At 34.6% G+C, this 18,042-nt stretch overlaps 1 protein-coding gene across 1 annotated transcript; it reads left to right on the top strand.

The window, feature by feature from the left end:
* The first annotated feature begins 12,941 nt into the window (after positions 1-12,941).
* LOC140811009 (putative glucan endo-1,3-beta-glucosidase GVI) lies at positions 12,942-14,391 on the top strand. Its single transcript, XM_073168916.1, has 2 exons — positions 12,942-13,077; positions 13,448-14,391. The coding sequence occupies exons 1-2, from the start codon at positions 13,005-13,007 to the stop codon at positions 14,389-14,391; spliced, it is 1,017 nt and encodes a 338-aa protein (XP_073025017.1). The 5' UTR covers positions 12,942-13,004.
* Positions 14,392-18,042: the final 3,651 nt, after the last annotated feature.

Genomic DNA, 18,042 nt, shown 5'->3' with positions numbered 1-18,042 from the left:
TTACCGCCCGAGCGCCAATGCACCATAAGCTTACCCTTTGGACAGAACAGCTGGCGCCCGAGCGGTAGTTTTTGACCGCTCGAGCGCCAGTGTACTGAAAGATAAGTACCCGAACAGCATGTTCGGCACCCGAGTGGTAGATTGTGACCGCTCGAGCGCCGCCTGGAAATGGTGGAAAAAAAGATGACACGTAGCTTGACATGCAACATGTATATATATATATATATATATATATATATATATATATATATATATATATATATATATATATATATATACATTACAAGCCTTAATCCCCTCATAAGGCATAAACGAAGATCGAGAAAAGCTTCAGAAAAGTAGTGAAAAATCTTTACGCCTTTTGTGAGAAATCTGCCCGTCTGATTTTGAATCTGACTTCAGTACTGTGTTCCTATTAACGCAGGCTACAACTGGACGTAAGTTTTATTATGTTTAGACATGATTTAAATTTATGATATGGTCAGAATTGAATATGATTCAGACATGATGGTTCTACTACCGTCGACATTGTAGAATTGAAGTCAGATTAAAGAAAAGAATGTTCCTGTAATTGTTATGATTTTTAATAGATATTGACGGAGATTCGATATCAGATTTGTGTTATCGTTGAGATTATGAGTTATATCAGTATTGATTATGAGTTCTAGTATGATATCTGTGATGTTGAAATTGACGGGGTTATTCAGATTGTATTGTTATGCCGTCGAAACATCAGTTGATTTAGATTGATCAGATTCAGTATTGATTTAGATTGATCAGATATGATATTGATTGAGATTCATGGTTATATTGTTCAGATATTGATCAGATTATATACTGAGTTGAGTATTGATCAGAACAGATTGTGAATTGAATTACACATTGATACAGTGTATTTGATATTGTCATTTCAGACTTGATATGGACAGATTCGACTTCGAGACTTCGTCTTCGTCAGATCGGGACGACAAAGGTATAATTCATGTGATATTTGGGAAGATATAACTCAAATCAGATCTTATTTGAGTTTCCCAACTAAATCACATACTAGACCTATTGTTTATCTTTTGATATGATTATGATTTGTTTATAGAATTGTATTCGAATCTTTTGAGATAATTATGCATTGTTTACAGATGGTTATGCATTGCATTTGAGATAGGAAAGTTTGACAGAAACATTCAGACTTCTAGACGTTCGGTGTATCGTTACATAGGAGCAGACATTGTCCTATTGTAGATTATTCGATACAGCTATGACCGAAGTCTAGGAATAATACGTACGTCACCCCGATTGGGAGGGTAGGTGACAGACAGTGACGTCTTATTCACCCCGGGATCCCTAGAGTTATAGTTGAGTCGAGTCTAGACATGATTTGACTAGAATTGCATGTGTTTATAGATGTGGTTTCATAGACTATGAAACTCATGTTTATTGCTTTCAGTTATAATAGCATGTTTTTATGATTTGATTTGAGTAGCATGTTTAACTGATTTGTGTTGCATGCTTATTTGGATTTAATTTCATAGATTATGAAATCTATTGCTTTTAATATTATTCATGATAGAATATTTCATGACTTACTTGATGTATATACATGGTTACCATGTTTTATAATGGGATTTATTCTCACCGGAGTATCCGGCTGTTGTCTTGTTTTGTATGTGTGCATGACAACAGGTGGGACATGATCAGGGTCAGAAGAGGATGAGAGAAGACGAGTTAGCGTGGTGATTCCGGACTTGGATATAGATAGGTTTTATTACTAGAACTTTAGTAGTTTAACTTTATATTAATTGAAAGACTGTTGTATATTATTGTACTTTTATACAGATATATATATTATTTAGATGTCATTACCTTCCGCACTTATATTTTAAAAGAAAAATTGTTAGACCCTGTTTTATCGTTATTGATAATTAAATCCCAAAAGAAGATTAAGAAAAAGATCAGCGTCCGGGTCCCCACAACAGGTGGTATCAGAGCGATAGATCCTTTAGATTGAGATAGTCAGAGTTGATAGATCTTTTAGACTGAAATAGAAGAGAATGAGCGGGGTAGATTGAATTTTCTCCTTGCATGTGATTGTTAGCATGAGATTTATGTCAATGTTGACTTGCATGATGTGTGCTAGCATGATTTATTGCTTTCTCTATTACATGTTGTTTGTTATCTGAGTTGATTGCAGCATGTAATTGTTAAGCCTGAATCAGAACCGAGTCTGGATCAGAGGTATATGATCAGAGGAGGGCTGAGACAGATTGTATAGATTATGTACTAATCTGTTTGATTATCAGATATACCGCCTCGAAGAATTTCAAAAAAGGGCAGTACTTCGTCTGAAAAGATAGATGAATCTGAAACTCAGCTAGAAGTAAAGATGAAAGAATTTCAGTTATTACAGCCGCCGATTCTGAGTGGTATCGAGACATCCGAAGATTGTCAGAACTGGTTCGATGACATAGAAATACTGTTTGATTTACTTGATTGTACAGATGAACAAAGAGTTAAAATGGTGCCTTATCAGTTACGAGAAGCCGCCAGGAGTTGGTGGATTACCAGTAGAAGAATGTGGGAACAGAGAGGTACAGTGATTTCGTGGGAAATATTCAGAACTGAATTTTATCGACGATTTTTCTCAGTCTCGTACCGAGAGGACAAGAAAGCAGATTTTGAGAATTTGAGCCAAGGTCAGATGAATATTGATGAATATACCGCCAAATTCTCTACTCTACTGCATTTTGCTCCTCAGATAGCTGGAAATGATGAAGCTATAGTAAATCAGTTCATCAGAGGGTTGAATTCGGAGGTAGTTGCATTTATGAATCTGCAGCGACCTTACCATTTTGCTGACATCCTGAGTAGATCAAAGAGAGCTGAAGCGAGTTTGATTAGACAGCTAGGGAGGTTGTGTGTGAAACAACCCCAGACACAGCAATCCCCTCTCCGATTTGATCGAGGCAGTACGAGTGGAAAGCAAGATTTGCTGAAAGCACGGAAGAAGCCATTCAAGAAGTTGGGGAGTGGTTCCTCTAGCTCAAGTGGTTCCAGTCCAAGTGATACTGGAGTGTATTGCAGGAGTTGCGGAGGGAGACATCCCACCGAGCAATGCCAGGGAGTGACCGGTAGATGCAATATTTGTGGACAGCCGGGACACTTTGCTAAAGTTTGTCCCCAGAAGCGTTCCCGAAGACTGTAGGGAACAGAGTTCAATTGAAAACACAGATCCAGAATTCACAACAGGTACTATTCGTTATGATTCTATTGCATGTGTATTGATATATACTAATGCATTTGTTAAGACTCTCTTTGACTGAGTTGCATGGAAATATGTTGTATCTGTTGGGTTTGTATGTACTGTAGTATTGATGTCCTTGCTTGTTGAGGAAATGTTGATATCAGAGATTTCTGTATATATCGTATACTACAGTAAGATGAGAATGAAATAGAGATAGATTATGATGTACTTGTGTTTTCTGATTTGAACGCATTATTGATATGTATATGCTGAACAAGTACAGACATATTGTAGAATTTTTCCAGAAATGGTAAGAGTCAGATCAGAGATGACTGATCAGTGGAGATACCACGATAAGGATTCTAGATTTAGAATTCCTTTGATATCTGTATTGTATATGACTCGATTAATACAGAAAGGAGCAGATTGCATCCCTATGTATTCAGTAAACCTACTGAAATCGAGCCTAGCATTGGCAGATTTGCCAGTGATATATGAGTTGGCCGATATTTGCCTAGATAAGATTTCAGATTTGTGGTGATCTCAGAAAAATAAACTTCAGAAATTGAATGTAGAGCAGGTATTGTTTATATGTTAGATGCAGTACAAAATGATACTGAATATACAGAATAATACATACCGAATTGAAAGAATTGAATATTTGAAGATCGTATTGAATACTCTGAGAACTGTGATGATTGTACACAGAAATTATTCAGATAAGAATCCTGCTTGAAACAGATTGTATTCAGAATATGCAATATCTGAAGTTAGTATACCGATTGATTTTGACACCGTTGAGATTGCAACCAGTGACAGATAGGATATCGATATCAGAAAGATCAGAAATTTCAGAAATGTCAGAATTGTCAGAAATGTATTTTGTCTGATTTGGCAGATTATTTTATTCGACCGTTGCTTTATATCTGCTGAGTATTGTTATTGTTCTAAATCAGTATTTGAGACATCTTATATTGTGTTGGGGAGCATATTTTATTTGCAGATGAGATATAACTGTTGATCAGAATGACATGAAGATATTTATCAGAAATCCTTGTTTTATGAATTCACTGAACTCACTAGATCTGTATAGGATACTGATACTTTGTATCTGATTTGATATTATTATTGTTTTGAATCCGTATATGATACAGATGGTTGTGAACCGTTGAGAATATATACAGTTCAATTGTATCAGAGTTGTTTTTGAGGGGTACAGCTATTCAGAAATGCGATCAGAATGTTCAGAACTTGATTTCGATAATCAGAATAGTGTATCAATCAGAGTAACAGATATGTGATTGTATATTTTATATGAGACTGATTATCTTGTGGTATCAGAATATTTCAGAATTGAATAACAGAATTGATATCGATAATCAGAGCCGAATACCAGGTAGGTATTTCTTCTTTAATTTATGTTATTAACTGATTTGTTTATATCAGTGGTTCGAAGTTGAAATCACAAATAGTGTCCGAAATGCGCTGTAATGACTTCAGTTGTCATGTTTGTGACTGAGAATATATGATATTCGAACAGACAGTTTTGATATAGACAGATTAAGTCAGTTGTGACAGATTTGTACTGGAATTTTGGCAGAAATTGTACTGAATTGTACGAATTGTCAACAAATGAAGACATAAATCAGAAGATTATTACAGATGTGTATGTTTCTGAATAGAAATGGGAGTGCATTTCTATGGCTTTCGTAATGAAATTACCGTTATTTTCTCCAGATTGAAATATGATATGATTGTGATTGACAGATTGTTCAATCTATATCTATCAGTTTGTACAAGATGATGTACAAACATGACCAAATGACAAAGATCGATGTCAAGAAATGGTCAGAGTAATCAGAATGTGGAGATAGATTATATCAGATTGTGATTTTTGATTGATTTTGCTTGATTTTGTACTTGTGACAGAGTAGATCCTGAGCTCGCTCTTAGATTGTTTTGCAGATTGACAGACGGTCAGAATGTATGATCCAGATATTGGAAGATTTTGGTACAACTTTAGTGCTGGATGTTAGCACTAGTTGTTATGAATTATTGTCACTGTATGAATTTCTGTATGACAATAATTATTAAGACAGTTCAGAATGGACAGATTTAAGAAACCAACGTCGGATGATGACGATTGGTATTTGAAGCTGAAGACAGTATATGTCCTTGATCGGGATAAACAGAATTGATAACCGTCAATAGTATTGATTTACTATGAACTGTAGATTGGTTTATACGGATGTTGTATAACCAACATGGCAGGATTGAATCTGTCAGAGTGTAGTGACCCGTTCCCGAATCACCTACTAATCAAGAACTAAGCATGCAATTAACCTAATTAACAATAATCAGAGATAACAGCGGAAATAGTCAACAAAATAATGGTTATACAACCCAATCGAAGTCTAGAATAACTCAAAATAAAATATCCAATACAACCATATCGAATCAAAACAATACCGATAAACTAAACCAACCAGCTACTCAACGTCCTCCTCCTGCTCCTCCTGAGCTGTCCAACCTGAGGCCTGCCCCGTGGGAATGGGGTGTCCAAGAATAAACAAAACCGAGGACGTGAGCGATAAGAACGCCCAGTACAAAAGTATGAGTATACAGACCTATATGAAATGCACATGCTATGATCATGATACCGGGGTAGTCAAGAAACAGGAATCACAAAAGGATCTCAACAATGCTCAGTCTAGAGGCGCCAAGTGGATAGTGCCGCGCGGTACACCTCTGGGTCACTGCATCCACTACAAGACAGACGTGGACCTAAAATGTCCCGGACCACCGAAGCCCTCCCGACCCGTCGGCCACTGTGTACTCTCGGTGTCCATGCGTCCACAAGACAGGGCTGAGCGGCCCCAAGATATAGCTTATCTCGAAAGAGATACAGCTCAACAGTAAAGGCTATCTCGAAGGAGGTACGGCTCAACGTGAAATGCAACGTGCAGTAATAAACGTGACATAATAGCATGCATCAAATGACATATATCAATGCACCACATAATCATGCAACACATATATGAATGTATACTCAACCAGGATATCTCGGATAGTACTTTCGTACCTCTATCACAGCAAGCCTAGCCTTACGCAACACCGCTAATCAGGTCTATCACAAGCCTACGCATCAAAAGCATACTCAATCAATACTACCATGCTATACCAGCAAAACCAGTACTACCAAAGGTTTAGGGTTTACCTTCGTCCGTCGACAGCCCTTTGATGTCGATTGCCTCGTAACTCAGACGTCGCTACGCTACCACTCCTGGCAGCTCCTAGCTATCGCTCGACCAACAACTTAACCCTGGAACCTTCCAAATCTCTCACTAAAGACTCAATCTCAAGAAATGGCAATACCAAAATGAAGAATTCGAGCACTATTTATAGGCCATGTTCGGATCCTCCGAACACCACTTCGGAACGTCCGAACGCTACGTGTCCATTGGCTCTTGACAGCTCATGATCGGATCCTCCGATCATACACTTCGGACCGTCCGAACTCCCACGTGTCGACCAACTCTTGACACCTAATGATCGGATCCACCGAACTCACTTCGGACCTTCCGAACCCTTCGGTGCTTCCGAACCATCTTCGGTCCGTCCGATCATGACTCGGTCAAAATTACACCTTAAACCTTCTTAATCACCATTACTCCGTTAATTACCCAATTTGGAATTCGGGCTACTACACAGAGTTAGTTAAGAAGTATTATGACAATACACTTCATGAAGTTTTATTCCAGATTTGGAATCAGAGGTGGATACAAGAAAGAGATTTCATAATGGATTCATTGAGATGAGAGTTTGATTTAAACTCTGTTATACATTTCTTCTGATATATCTGAATTGATTGTTTGTGAGTTCGGGGACGAACTCAGATCTAAGAGGGGGAGAAATGTAATGCCCGAGATTTAATTACTGTAATCAGACGTCGATTAACTGACATGATTGAGGTTATACAAACGTGAATGAAGAAGCCGAGCCATTCAGAGACAAGATTGGGTGAAGCATGTGAGTTATGCATATTTGGTACAGAACTGGTGGCGCCCGAGCGGCAGAAAGTTACCGCCCGAGCGCCAATGCACCATAAGCTTACCCTTTGGACAGAACAGCTGGCGCCCGAGCGGTAGTTTTTGACCGCCCGAACGCCAGGGGATGAGAACATGAGGGCTTGGGCAGAAAGTCTGGCGCCCGAGCGGTAGTTTTTGACCGCTCGAGCGCCAGTGTATTGAAAGATAAGTACCTGAACAGCATGTTCGGCGCCCGAGCGGTAGATTGTGACCGCTCGAGCGCCGCATGGAAATGGTGGAAAAAAAGATGACACGTAGCTTGACATGCAACGTGTATATATATATATATACATTACAAGCCTTAATCCCCTCATAAGGCATAAACGAAGATCGAGAAAAGCTTCAGAAAAGTAGTGAAAAATCTTTACGCCTTTTGTGAGAAATCCGCCCGTCTGATTTTGAATCCGACTTCAGTATTGTGTTCCTATTAACGCAGGCTACAACTGGACTAAGTTTTATTATGTTTAGACATGATTTAAATTTATGATATGGTCAGAATTGAATATGATTCAGACATAATGGTTCTACTACCGTCGACATTGTAGAATTGAAGTCAGATTAAAGAAAAGATTGTTCCTGTAATTGTTATGATTTTTAATAGATATTGACGGAGATTCGATATCAGATTTGTGTTATCGTTGAGATTATGAGTTATATCAGTATTGATTATGAGTTCTAATATGATATCTGTGATGTTGAAATTGACGGGGTTATTCAGATTGTATTGTTATGCCGTCGAAACATCAGTTGATTTAGATTGATCAGATTCAGTATTGATTTAGATTGATCGGATATGATATTGATTGAGATTCATGGTTATATTGTTCAGATATTGATCAGATTATATACTGAGTTGAGTATTGATCAGAACAGATTGTGAATTGAATTACACATTGATACAGTGTATTTGATATTGTCATTTCAGACTTGATATGGACAGATTCGACTTCGAGACTTCGTCTTCGTCAGATCGGGACGACGAAGGTATAATTCATGTGATATTTGGGAAGATATAACTCAAATCAGATCTTATTTGAGTTTCCCAACTAAATCACATACTAGACCTATTGTTTATCTTTTGATATGATTATGATTTGTTTATAGAATTGTATTCGAATCTTTTGAGATAATTATGCATTGTTTACAGATGGTTATGCATTGCATTTGAGATAGGAAAGTTTGACAGAAACATTCAGACTTCTAGACGTTCGGTGTATCGTTACATAGGAGCAGACATTGTCCTATTGTAGATTATTCGATACAGCTATGACCGAAGTCTAGGAATAAGACGTACGTCACCCCGATTGGTAGGGTAGGTGACAGACAGTGACGTCTTATTCACCCCGGGATCCCTAGAGTTATAGTTGAGTCGAGTCTAGACATGATTTGACTAGAATTGCATGTGTTTATAGATGTGGTTTCATAGACTATGAAACACATGTTTATTGCTTTCAGTTATATAATAGCATGTTTTTATGATTTGATTTGAGTAGCATGTTTAACTGATTTGTGTTGCATGCTTATTTGGATTTAATTTCATAGATTATGAAATCTATTGCTTTTAATATTATTCATGATAGAATATTTCATGACTTACTTGATGTATATACATGGTTACCATGTTTTATACTGGGATTTATTCTCACCGGAGTATCCGGTTGTTGTCTTGTTTTGTATGTGTGCATGACAACAGGTGGGACATGATCGAGGTCAGAAGAGGATGAGATAAGACGAGTTAGCGTGGTGATTCCGGACTTGGATATAGATAGGTTTTATTACTAGAACTTTAGTAGTTGAACCTTAGATTAATTGAAAGACTGTTGTACATTATTGTACTTTTATACAGATATGTATATTATTTAGATGTCATTACCTTCCGCACTTATATTTTAAAAGAAAAATTTTTAGACTCTGTTTTATCGTTATTGATAATTAAATCCCAAAAGAAGATTAAGAAAAAGATCAGCGTCCGGGTCCCCACAATTACCACCCAGAAATTTAGAACCCAGATTTTACAGAATGACCTTTCAAGAATAAAAATGATGAGGGACATAGTCTCGATTTAATAATAAGTCGACTGAATGATATGGTAAACAAACGTGTGGCAATGAATGAGGAACCTATTGAGCCTCACTCTGAAGAATTTTGGAAGAAATATCATACAAAGATGAGCCATTAATGAACTTGAGAGATGAACAAGCTCATGTGACTATCAATTTGAGCTCATCGATAGGATTATCATACACACATCTACCAGATCTTTGTCATTCTCCATAGCCAACCTTAATAGATTTTGTTCTTCAAGAGCCAACACTGATACTCTCATCCCATGCTCATTATTTAAAGTCACGTTTTGTTAAGTAGACGATCTTATATTGTATACATCAAACCGTGATTGAGGGCATATGGAACCAATACCCATATGTGATGTCATATGATGCTTCCTCTGGGAGTCATCCGCTCTACGATGAGTGTTTATGAGGGTCAAGATGACGACCAAAAAGCAAGAGCTTTTGGGATGCAACCCAATTTTTTTTTTGTTTTCTTTTATTTTAATTGTGTTTTATTTTAATTTTTTTTTCGGGATTAGATATAATTTTTGACATGCTATATGCAGAAAGTAATGTCAATCAGGACGTGGGCACGCATTGAAAGAAAAATATTCTGAAATTGAAATATTGCCCATGCAACAACCATCAACCATCAACACAATCCACAACATAGCCCACCAACGCATCACCACAATTTTGCAGTGATACTGCTACGCACCACCGTCCATCACCCTCACATTGTGATGTCACCACTGCACCAGTAGATAACATTTTTTCTACGATACTCAAAATTTTCAGGGGAGTCATCTAATTTCCTTTTGTTTTTATTGTTGTAGTTTAATATTTTCTTTTCAGAGCCATTGAGTACAATGTCAGGTATAGGTGTGGGAGGAGAAATATAGCTTGAATTCAAATCTTCAATTTTTTGTCATGTTTTAGGTTCATCTAATGTTTATTTGTGACTTCTCTCTTTTGAATTCTGAATACTTTTATTGCGAGTCTAAAAAAATTTGATGTTTTCTTTGCATGCCAACTGATTTTGCATTCTTACTACTGCATTTATGGGTAATTGCTCTTGATGATTGGTGAAATGACAAGTGTGTGGGGGTCTAGCACATATACCGTTACTCCTTGTTGAGCTTCGAGCCTATGAGCAATCATTATATAATGCTATGTTTCTTTGTTTGTTTATTGGTCATGCATTGTTGATTTTTCTAGAACTTGAATTGTTATACATGTCATTCTTAACATATTGTGGTGGATTAGAGGCATAAACAAATAATAACGGCATTAGGTTCAAACCATTTTCTTTCGCATCATCCGTGTCTTTCTTTGAGCCTACCTGGATTCATAGACCCTTAGTGAGTCAAGTTCGAGCCTGAGCCTTTTCCTTGAAAAGTAGCCACATTACAAGTCATGATGAATCATTTTTCTTGGTTATTCTTCTTTTTGAACTTTGAATTAGATAATCATATAAAATTTTTGCATTCAGCATCACTTTGAGCCAAGAAAATGCAAATTGTTGAGATTGACTGATTCAAGCTCGAAGTCAATGTCTTAAAAACATATTATGGATCAAAAAAAAAAATGAAAAATGAAAACAAAAACAAAAACAAAAAATTTGAGAAAAGAAAAAAAAAATTTACTACTGCATTATTGATGTTATAATGAGATTGAAGATGATGTTGTTACTTGGATGTAATTTTTTGGTGAAAAGTGTGTGATTTCTTCAGTTACATAAACTCGTTATTACATTTTTCCAACCTTACTTGTAGCCACGCTACAACCCATTTACAGCTCTTGTTTGTGCATTTTTAATTCATTCATTTGGTAGAATGGTGTGATATATTTGCAAGCTTATGGTAAAAAAAAAATCTTTAATGTTTTGGCTTGAGAGTTTTTTTATACATATACAGACATTTATGAGTGAAATGAGCGAATATTGTGAGAAGTGTTTGAACCTCATACATTTTAATTTCTATACATTCGGATGGAAACGATTGTTCATGATGTTGATATGTTAGATCCTCAACAATTAGTTTTGATATATGAAAAAATTTACGGGTAAGTAGAGAAAACGGAAAGAAAATAAAGAGTTGAAATTATGAATCGAATTCTTTTATGTTTGAAGTAAAACATGATTCAGGTATAGGAGGGCCAAACATTCACATTGGGCTAATCACATCCGATTTACTTAGGAAGTGACCATAGGAAAAGTCGTCCTCAAAATTAGTAGGGCGAAACTCGATACATGGGTCGGTTAGAAAAAATCTCTTTTTGAAAGGGACGATTGTGTCCTAAGAAATGATTTGTCCTTTTTTCTTTTACTATAAAAATCCGAGTTTCTGCTTTCCGATATGTTTTGAAGGGGACAATTTAAGTTTCGTCAGGTAAAATGCTTTTTATAAACATAGATTTTACCCAAAAACTAGCCCAAGTTTTATGTTCAATCAACTTTATGCGTATAGCCAAAGTAGAACTTGATTTGAAAATTTATTGATTTAGAATTCTATTTTGTATTTGGTTTGAAATCTAAAAATAATATTTAGAAATTCATTTCTTATTTGAAAAAAAAAAACAGGATTTGACTTTGAAAATTTTAAATTTTACTAAAATAACCTTTATGATTTCTTATATAAATCATTTTTTAAAACATATTATTCACATTATTAAAAAACAGAAAAATTAAAATTAATCTTATTATATATTTCCCTATACAATTTCACTATATATTTGTGTTATACTAAATACATAAACTCTTATTTATAAATTAATTAACTATTATTAGTGAACATAAAAAAATAATCAAATATAATATCTAAATATTCGAATTTAAATTTTACGAAATAAATTATTTCAAAATTAAATATGTAATCACATCCTAATTTTATAAATAAAAATACAAATTATTATTGAATAAAAAAATTATTTAATCTTCGTTACAACTATGATTCATGTGCAATTTTCGAGTGCGCACTTACGTCAACTATGCAAAATACATGAAGCAAACTTTGCAGCAGGACGAGTGGAGAAAATCACATGGAATCCGACCAGTTTCGAGAAGATTTGTTTATACGCAAGTCATATCCTGTGAATCCCTCCAAATCCAATTCTATTTTTAAAATCCAACTAACCAAATAGTTAAAATCAGAATTTGCAAATCAAAATCCCTCCAAATCTTTCCAAATCCTTGCTTCCAAACATAGTGTTATTACTTAATATAAGATATTTAGTTACTAAATTTAAATCCAGTCAAACTTTTCTCTGGATCCTTACCCTATATCAGATTATAATTACGATACCATATCAACCATTAATCATATAATTATTTCCTTAATCTGCATGCTTTTTTATATTCTTTTTCCTTCTTCGATCTTTATCTCTTTTCTTGATCCCATTGGGTGATTAATATGTCGTCATGAATATAGTAATTTTCTACGCACGCATCTTAATTAATATCAAAATAAATTTACATGCATGCCAATAATAATTGCAAGAATTATTTCCAAATCTACTGTCTATAAATTACCAAGCTCTCATGGTACCAAGTACAACATCCAAGTTCAAGTTTAAGGCCAAATTTCAAATATATTATTTTTTATATACTTTAAGCTATTTTTTTTTAACATGGGGTATATTATCATGGAGCAGATTCACGCAATTTTGTTCGTCGTCAGTTTCTTGTTCAGCATTCATCCAGGTACGTAAGAAAGAAGACGAGAAGTAACTTGAGGTCGAGTGTGAGACGAATCGAGCTTGATTCTAAGCCTCTCGAGTCGAACCAATTTTCGAGCAGGCTCGGCTTCAATTCGATCCATCATGAACTTGTTCAAGAGTTCTTACATCACGAGCTTATGATTATATTTTGATATGTTGTAATATTTTTAAAATTATATAATAATAGTACATAAAATTAAAAATTGATTATTAACGTATAATATATTTTTATGAATGAGTATATGTACTATATATGTCAAGGATAAAGTACTGCTATATTCACAAAATCTATATATTATTTTATCTTATTTCCTTCGAATTGTTATTATTAATTAATTTCTTGCTTTCTGAAGGTGCGCAAGCTATTGGCATCAACTATGGACTACTAGGGGACAATCTTCCAGCGCCGGCAGATGTTATATCAGAACTACGAGCAAGAGGCATCTCAAAAATTAGAGTTTTTGAACCAAGGCCAGATGTGCTGACCGCCTTGATAGACTCCGGGATATCGGTCATCATCGGCACAAGGAACGAAGATCTCGAAGCACTCGCCTCTGACTTATCCGTGGCTCAATCGTGGGTTGAGACCAATGTGGTGCCATACCAATCATCGGTGAATATCTTATGCATATCAGCAGGAAATGAAGTGATTCCAGGGGAGTTGGCAGCCTATGTGCCTGGTGCGATGCAGAACCTCGACTCGGCCCTGACTGCAGCCAACTTAGCCATACAAGTTAGCACAGCAGTCTCCATGCAAGTATTAGCAGCATCATATCCTCCCTCGCAGGGTGCCTTCTCGGCTGAAACTAATCCTGTAATGGCTCAAGTTGTTGCATTCTTAGCATCAAAAAACAGTCCTCTACTTCTTAACGTATACCCCTATTTCGCACGCGCTGGAGACCCAGTCAATGTCCCGTCGGACTATGCCCTTTTCGAGGACACTGCTTCCCCTGTTCCTGATTCTCCATTCATCTATTACAATCTGTTTGATGCTATGGTGGACGCAGCTTATGCTGCACTGGAGAAGGTCGGAGGAACAGGCGTTGAGATTATCGTTTCCGAAACTGGATGGCCTACTGATGGATCCAGTGAGGCAACTGTAGAGAATGCTCAGAGATATGTAAACAACTTAATTCAACATGTATCATCAGGAGCAGGGACACCAAGGAGGCCTGGAAAGGACATTGAGACGTACATTTTCGCGATGTTTAACGAAGATCTGAAACCTGGAGGAGTGGAGCAGCACTGGGGCCTTTATTACCCAAATCTGGTTGAAGTATACCACGCTAACTTCTGAGCGTTGGTGATGCCTTGACAAGGTAGCAGCAAATAAAACATAGTTTTAGGACATATTAAGTTATAGTTAGAACAGTTCACCTGATATACTGGAAACAGTTTCCATAAAAGATGATGCAATAAATTATCGGATTAATATTTTGTATAATTTTTTATTACAGTGTTCTAGAGGGATTATTACCTCGTCCTTATGATTTCTTTCCCGCTTCTGATAGAGTTCAATCAACTCAAGAATTCGAAACAAATCAGTCACTGCCCCGTTATATATATGCCATGTACTGAACAATAATCATTGCCACTCACCAAAAAACAACTAAAAGCTTCTTTTGAGAACTCAAAAAAAATGTTACTAAAATTAACCTTTGCGACGATTTTCAATCCGCAAAGATCTCAAGTCATACATCTGGTTAAGCCAAGCAACCCAGATTCAACTGCAATTGCTGTGGTTTTACTTGATTGTTTTTACCTATGCCCAAACAACTCATTGCACGTGACTGAATCAGTTCCTACAAATTGTCAAGGCATGGAAACAAGTCTAGTGAATCTTCGTCATGAGTATTACGACACTGAACTTGATATCATTTTCCAGAAATACTGCTGATCAGGAAAAACTCCAATTTTGTTTGCAAACTAAGCTAAAGGGGTTCACGGTTTCTTTCGAGCTTTCTTAATAATGTCCTGAATGCTATGGCTGCTGGTTTCTCAGTCAGAGAGACATTCGTGATCTCCATCACTTATTTACTTTCTTTGCATGGAAGTTCTTCCATTAACAATTTAGGATTTCTTGCCACGCGCCGCAAGTATATCTGATACATGGGCGGATTCAATAATTTCTCGATTTTCTTTACATATAGAAAATGAGTCTATTTTTTTACATCTTTCAATCGACATATTACCTCGAACATTTCATACAATAATTATATGAGTAAACATGTGCATTAAACACTAGTCCATTTTCAGAATACGTACATCTCTGCATATATACTAATCGAATTTATCTCATTAACTATTTATAGAAATTTTGAACAAAAAAGGCCAAACGCGACAGCCCAACAATGATTGTAAATTCAGAATTTAACTTATTTAATAGGTTTCATTTCAAAAAAAAAAAAAAACTTATTTAATAGGTTTAAGTCACATTCCCTTGTCTTTGATGACTTCCCAATCAGTTTTCTAGTTATTTTTGCCTATCAAATCTGCAAGACAATACTTTAACTTCACATAGAATGGCAATGGGTCTGATCCGCTACCCGACCCATTGAAATGTTTGCAGCGAGGAAGTGACATCTAGAAATATCGTTGACAAAAAATAATCAAAATAGTTCAAATTTGGACTCTGATCGTGTATTTGATCTATATGATGAAAATATCGTGAAGCTTTCGGCAAATGCGTTAGACAAGAAAAAATCCAGAACAACAATGGACTCTGATCGTGTATTAGATCTATATGATGAAAATATCGTGAAGATTTCGGCAAATGCGTTAGACAAGAAAAAATCCAGATCAACAAGGGATAAACACACGAGAAGTGAGACTACCTTTGGGCTTTGAGGTCTGCATCCATCTTCTAGGGTTTACAAATATAAAACAATACATATATATTGCCTATACTAAGAAGTGTATGAAGAATATATTGAAATATGTTAAATATTATTTGTAAGAATATTTTTTAACACAAAATATTAATTGAGTTATTCCGTGATCGCGGTTTTGCAATAATTTCCTTAGATTATTATTTTAATTAATTATTTTTTAAATTATGGTTTTGCTATTTGTATCTCTCATTATATGAGGTAGAAAAACTGGTGTCATGTATGGATGTAAGCCTCTGTCTAATTTACTGAAATGTTTTCTTTCATGAGTTTAAGACATTTCACATACTCTAATTGATATTGGCAATGTATCTAATTTACTCAATTGTTTTCTTTCATATCTTTTATCGGGTCTTCTAAAAGCTTAGTTTGCTTTTCTACGCTTTCTATCGAGTGAAGCACCCAACCTACGTTTCTCAAGAATGAGGAATGCAACCTTTAAGCTAGTTCCCGATTCAGTCAATTCAAACAAGCCAAGATGCTCTAATTAATATTTGGTAATTAATATATATTGATTATTATTAATTCATATTCCAATTTTTTATGTGTATGTGCCATTTATTTTTCTTATACATATTTTTTCATATTTGTGGGTGTTTTGGTGCTTATTGTTTTTATTTTACTTGGTTGGAAATATTATATGCATAGATAAATTTAAATCATAATATGTCATTGGTAATACACATTAATGGTTCACCAATTTTATTTCACCATAACTATACTTTTTTTATTTAATGATTGCTTTAATATTTAAAATATAACTAAAAAAATTTATGAGCTCTTCAACACATTTTTCTGTTTTTTCATACTATTATAAACACATTATATTATTTTTATGAATTTTATAATTTTTATATATTTAATATAAATTATTTTTATTAATTAATATTTATAAATTTGTAAAATTCTTGATATTTTTATATAGATGGTAAGAAAGACTAAAATTTGAAAACTCTAATAAAATATTTAATATTTCAGATATAACTAATAAATTTTATGAATTCTTCAACTCTATTATATGTTTCCAACTTTCTTATACTATTACAAGTATATTAGATTATTATAAAATATTTTTTTATTAACTTAAGAATTTTTTATGTATTTAATTTATTTTTATTAGGTAATATCAAAATATTTATGAAACTCTTAATATTTTTATGTAGATGATAAGAAATGCTAATTTTTTACAAATTCTAATAAATTGATTTAAGAAATAATTAAATATTTTTGAGTTGCTTTACGATTTTAAAAGATTTTAGTTAAATACTGCACTGTTATCACCAGTTATAACTTTTGGTAAAGCGACAAATGTATAATTCTACAATTAGTATATAATATATATCATAGCAAAATCATGAGATCGATTCTCATAGATTGCAAGGAGTATATTTATTGAGAATGAGATTGTTGGAGTGCAAAACTTGTCCTTGCTAAACACATTGATCAAACCATGATGATTGGGCTACCATAGAAAAAAAGACGCAATCATTAAAGGGATTAATCAAAATAAAATCCGAGGACGAAAAAGAAACATGAAAATTATATATGATGATATGATTGCTTAATGGAAGAAAGAAGCAGGAAACATAAAATAAAAAGATTAAAAAAGTATATTTAAAGATTCGGAAATCATACAAGAAACGAATTTAAGAAACTAAACTATGGTTGTTTAAAATGATAGATAAAATGTGAAATAATATCTGTTATTGAATAATTTGTGAAAAAAATATGTGTCTACGTTCATTTGGAAATTTAGGATCAATATTCATAATATACTTAGGCTATGTACATACTTGCCCCAAACGGGTCGGGTCCCATTGCCATCCATTTGTCCCTCCTAACTTCACGTGCTCAACAAATAATGTGTTACAATACTTACAAAAAATGTTAAAAATCTATAGTCTAATTTAACTGTATGTCAATATATTTATTAGAAATTACTTAAGATATATATATTTTTTACCTAAATTAATTTGAATAAGCCTCAGATATAGTGTGACATATATATATTCATAGGACGAGTCGACTCGTGTGTATCTATATATATATATATATATATA

The sequence above is a fragment of the Primulina eburnea genome, chromosome 1, assembly GCF_022965805.1.
Source record: "Primulina eburnea isolate SZY01 chromosome 1, ASM2296580v1, whole genome shotgun sequence".
In the NCBI taxonomy this organism is placed as follows: domain Eukaryota; kingdom Viridiplantae; phylum Streptophyta; class Magnoliopsida; order Lamiales; family Gesneriaceae; genus Primulina; species Primulina eburnea.
The sequence above is the reverse complement of the archived record's forward strand: the minus strand, read 5'-3'. Positions and strand labels throughout refer to the sequence as shown.